Source organism: Propithecus coquereli, unplaced genomic scaffold, assembly GCF_000956105.1.
Source record: "Propithecus coquereli isolate 6110/MARCELLA unplaced genomic scaffold, Pcoq_1.0 Scaffold299, whole genome shotgun sequence".
Lineage (NCBI taxonomy): Eukaryota > Metazoa > Chordata > Mammalia > Primates > Indriidae > Propithecus > Propithecus coquereli.
The window spans coordinates 1,300,561-1,306,007 of NW_012148607.1; the positions used below are offsets into that span (position 1 = coordinate 1,300,561).

Here is a 5,447-nt window from a genome sequence, read left to right on the forward strand (position 1 = left end):
GTTTGAGGTTGCTGTGAGCTAGGATGACGCCACAGCACTCTAGCCCGGGCAACACAGTGAGACTCTGTCTCAAAAAAATAAAATAAAATAAATAACATAATTAGTACGCAATCAGTACATGATGCAGTGCTGCCCCTGAACACACACTGTGTGCAGTGAAGCCCTTTGATGCCGAGGGAAGAGCTCTGAGAGATTGAGGGTGAGCCAAAGAACAGGCACCAGAGCTCAGCCACAGACCAGAAACAAGAACAAAAATCTGGAATATAACAAAACATCAGGAGATTGCTAGGTGTTCAGAAAGCAAAAGGAGTAGAGTTGCCATTCCAAAGGATGAGGAAGCCTGATTATCTCCCACAATCCCAACTGCTACATCTCCAAGAGCTCCTTGTCACACAGGAGCTCAGGGAATACCTGCTAGACGAATGAACAAAGGATGAAACACACAAAAGAGTATGACAGCTCTGTGGCAGAAGCAGCTTCCCCAGTCACATTTAAGCAGAAGTGCTGCTGACAGCAGGAAGAATAACCGGAATTATTCAGCTCAGGAGAGTTTTCTCAATGTAAGTAAGCAGATTATTTTGCATTGGCTTAACATTTTTAGTTACTTGTTCCTTAAATTAGATCATGGGCCATATGGAGAAACTAGGTAGGCTTGTTTGGGCCTGCTGGCTGTTCGAGATTGATCAGGTGAAGCTCACTTCAGCTGTAACCAGCTGGCACAAATAGAACTAATGGCATTTGGACTGACATGAAGCCCCCAACTATAGCCCCAAATCTATGGAGCTTCAACAATTTTATTGGCTAAATGCTTCTTCCCAAGTTTACAGATTAAAGTGTGAGACTGCTCACTGGCTCCCCCTTCTAAGCCCCTAAGGGGACAGCAAACTTTAGCACAGGCTTGGAGATTGTGGGGGACAGGGTGGTAATCAATGAATTAGAAACCTGCTGATGCTCCACAATTGGACAGCAAGCTTTAGCACAGGCTTGGAGATTGTGGGGGACGGGGTGGTAATCAATGAATTAGAAACCTGCTGATGCTCCACAATTGGACAGCAGGATAGTAAAACTCCTACTTCCTACTGCTGAAAACTGTCAGTAGAAAAACTCGAACAGGATGGAGACAGGTTCCAGAGTACATCTCTGCCACTGGTTCCAGTTTCCAGTGCCTCCAACACAGTATATACCCTTTGTCTTCCTCCTTCAGGGAAAAGGTGATGCTATGTCAGCCTACGCATTTTGCAGAAGTACATAGGTCCAAAATTGGCCATGAGGTTTGGTATTACCAGTTCCCCAACCCGGCAGGATGGGAAGAAAAAGAACGTGTCCATGAAAAGCCTTCGGAAGTGAGCCAGGTCTTCCACCTGAACCTCAATGCTGTATTGATTGGCCAGGAGCTCAATGGTGCCTTGCACCACATACTCGTTCTGTAACTGTGAGAGTGAGCAGGTGGAATAGACAACATGGCCTCCTGGTTTGGTGGCAAGGAGTCCAGCCCTGAAACCAGAAAGAGACAGAAGCAGTGACTAGTAAGCTTCCCAGCAGTCAAAGAGCAACATAAGGAGCTGAAAAGACAGACAGGGGGAGTCCACCCCAGGAAAGGTGGCTAGGTTACTAGGCTCCGAAGTCCCTTTCACAACAACACTGTCTGAAAAGTCATTCTCAAGACAGAGAGCAACTCAACCTTACTCCATGAGCTCTCTGCTAGGAAGTCTTCTTAAAATGATGCCCTGAGCTCTGACTCTGGTTATGGACCAAACTGTTAATGCTGGCTATGGATTGAGTCCTCATGCCAACCCCACAGAGCCTTGGGCTCAGTAGCTATTTTTCAAACATGTGCTACTCACTAAAATAGCATGAGTGAATCTGTGCTGCCCACCCTGGTATGTATGTCCTACCAGATAGGGTTTTTACATTCCAGGGAAGATCTCATGATTTCTGTTTCCTCCAGGCAGATTCCCAGCCAGACGACCCCGCTATGGGTGACAGTCTTGGCAAGAGCCTGCAGTTCCCCAGTTTCCCAGGTGACCAGATGACTAGAGTACTCTGGCACAAATTCCTTAGTTTTCATCAATCTATTACTCACGCAAGAAGCTGCACTTGCAGCATAGGCAACATCTGTCGCTCCTTCTTCCTCGACCGCTGAAAGATGTTGTTCTCTTCCTCATGAAGGGAGTGGCGGTCTGTGGTACAGGGCACATCCACCAGCACCTGCCCAGAGTGTTAAAGGGTAAAGTAGTAAAGCTCCTTACAGGTTCCTCCTCCTTAGGCCAGAGCTGTTTCAGGCACTTGGCCTGGGAAATTTATGAAGTACTTCCTCTGCCCACCCCTCTATTTCAGAGTACCTGACAAAGCTTCTCATTTTAACCTGCTAGACAATTATGAAACAATGAGTGGGAAAATAGTATATTTAGGAATATTCATAGCTGGTCAAAAAACTAAAACCAACACATAAACAACTATCATTAAATAATCAATATTAACCTAGAAAGATGTCTCAGTGCTTCAGAGCTCTGTCCTTAGCTATCTGAATGAAAATATCCAATTTACAGATGATACAATGCCCAGAGTGTAGCTAATATACTGAATAACAGAATCAGGATTCAAAATTACTCTAAGTTGAAACAATGTCAGATCTAATATGGAAATGTTTTTAAAGTGAGAAATGTAAAGTTATTCATTCATTTACTAGGTGCCTACTCAGTGCAGAGAGGCAAAAATTTTAAAAATGTCATATATTTATGTTTCAAAACAAATAAAATCATCTATGGAAAAGATCTATAAATGTTTAGTGAGGCAAAAACTCCAAGTAAATTAACAATAACCCAATATTCAATATTCTGATGTATTCCTAGGCTGCATGAATTGACACAGTGCATACAGAGTAAGAAAAATAACAATCACCTTGTATTCTAATCAGGTCATATCTCGAGAACTGTGATAGGGCTGGCCTTCACAGGAAAAAGGGACATTAACTAAATAGGAATGCCCCGAAAAGTGCCACTGGGATGTTCTAGAAACCGCATGATATAAGAAATTAATACCTTCTGTTTCCAGCAACTCCAGCAACTAGATATCCTGAAAGCCTGTATATCTAAAAAGGCTGGATATATTTTAAAAATACTTTTAAATGTAGAGCTCACAAAGAATTAGAGAAATCCTCAGAAGCCAAAGAAAAGACAGAAAAACAAACCCAGGGAGGCATGCAGGAGCTGAAGCTGATGGTTTCCATCTTTTACCAATCCCTAGTAACCAAAAGCCTAGGAGAACAGAAAACAGGGCATTGGGCTCATTTGAGGAGAATAACTGGAATGGAAATCTATAGCAAAGCCAAATCCTCAAAGGGCTACACACTCAATTAGAGTAAACTAGGAAAAAAATCCAGCCCACAAAAGAAGATAACAAAAGAATGTGTCCATTTTGGTTTTAACTCTGGGCAAGAAAAGGAAAGCAAGAAAAGTCTCCTTCAGAGTTTTTTTTGTTTTTGAGACAGACTCTCATTCCATTGCCCTGGGTAGAGTGCTGTGGTGTCATAGCAACCTCAAACTCCTGGGCTCAATGGATCCTTTTGCCTCAGCCTTCCAAGTAGCTGGGACTACAGACGCATGCCACAATGCCTGGCTAATTTTTCTATTTTTAGTAGAGACAGGGTCTTGCTCTTGCTGAGGCTGGTCTTGAACTCCTGAGCCCAAGTGATCCTCCCGCCTCAGCCTCCCAGAATGCTAGGATTACAGGCATGAGCCACCGCACCTGGCCCAAAATGCTGAGATCATAGGTATGAGCCAACAAGCCTTGCCCCAAGTGAAATCTGAAGAAAAACAAAGTTGAAAGATTTACTATAACAGATAATAAGCCTTATTACAAAGCTACGGCAACAAAGACAGTATAGTTTCTTGAAAAGAAAGACAAATAGGCCAATAGAACAGAGTCCAGAAATAGACCCGTACATACACAGATACTTGATTTATGACAGAGGTGATACTGCGGAGCAAGGGGAAATGAATAATCTTCAATAACTGGTGTAGGGTCAACTAGATATCATTTTTTGTATCCTTATTTCTTTTACTATACATAAAAATAAATTTCCAATGGATTGAAGATCTAAATGGGAAAGGTAAAACAAAAATGTTTCCAGAGGATAACATAGAATAATATCTTCGTTGCCTTAGGATAGACAAAGGTATCTCAAAAAAGCCCCCAAAGCACTAACCAGTGATAAATTGGACTACATTAAAATTAAGAACTTGTGTTTTATACTTGCAATATGTATTTGCAATAAATATATTCATAAAGGACTCATTTCCAGAATACATAAAGAACTTTTTACATACCAATAAGAAAAAAACAAACAACCCAATAGAAAAAAATGGGCAAAAGACTTGAATTCTCACTACAAAATGAATGGTCAATAAACACATGAAAAGGCATCCAAACTCATTAACCAACAATGAAATGAACATTAAAACCACAATGTAATACCATGACATACCCATCAGTATGGCTAAATTGGGGAAAAATAGTATATATTGATGAGACTGTGGAACAACTACAATTTTCATACATACCAGTTGGAATATAAACTGACTCAATCTCTTGGAAAACTGTTTGATTCTGACTAAAGCTGAGCATTTACATATCCTGTGACCCAGCAATTGAACAGAAATGTATATGTAAAAAAAACCAAAAGAAACAAAAAACAAACAAAAAAACACATACAAGAATGTTTATAGCAGTGTTGTAATAGCCCACAATGGAAATAACCCAATTGTCTGTCATGGATAGAATGGACAAATAAACTGTTTTATATGCATACCATGGGATACAACACAGCAACAACAATGAACAAACGCTGCTACAGGCAACAACATGGATAAATCTCACAAACATAATGGTGAAAGAAAAAGTGAGACACAAAAGAACACACACTGTATGATTACACACAGTTCAAAACACCCATGGTTTTAACATGCGTAAATTTCACAAACATAATAGTGAGAAAAAAAGTCAGACACAAAAGAGTACAAACTATATGGTTACATTTATATAAAATCTAAAACATTTCAGTGTTAAATATGAAAAAAAAATTTTCTTTAAAAGAAAAAAAAATTAAAACCCAAAACATTCACAGTTTTAGAACAGTAAGCACCCTTAGGAGGGTAAAAAGAGGCATGCTGGTATTGCTGTATTTTTTGAAATGGTAGTAATAAGACAAGTGTATTTGACTGTAAGATAATTCTTTAAGCAGTACACTTATGATTTGATCACTTTGGTGTTATACTCCAATAGAAAAGTTATTAGGAAATTATGACAAATAACAAAAATAACCACAAAACTTAAAAGGAAAAAAGCTTCCTTGAGCAGTCAGCAGAAACAGCGACCAGTAGAATTAAATCCCCTCTCTTCAGAGGTAAGCAGCATATTAAAAAAAAAAAAAAAAAAGAATTAAACCC

The 5,447-nt window shown here is 39.9% G+C and overlaps 1 protein-coding gene across 1 annotated transcript in view; it reads right to left on the reverse strand.

Annotated features, from left to right (window-relative positions):
- Positions 1 to 86: 86 nt before the first annotated feature.
- The window catches only part of NSUN4 (NOP2/Sun domain family, member 4), a 33,568-nt gene continuing 28,207 nt past the window's right edge, over positions 87 to 5,447 (reverse strand). Inside the window, exons 5-6 of the mRNA XM_012648952.1 lie at positions 2,084 to 2,208; positions 87 to 1,494 (exon numbers count right to left, since the gene is read on the reverse strand). Coding sequence (XP_012504406.1) covers positions 1,218 to 1,494; positions 2,084 to 2,208 — 402 coding nt within the window. The 3' untranslated portion in view covers positions 87 to 1,217. The remainder of the gene's footprint in view (positions 1,495 to 2,083; positions 2,209 to 5,447) is intronic.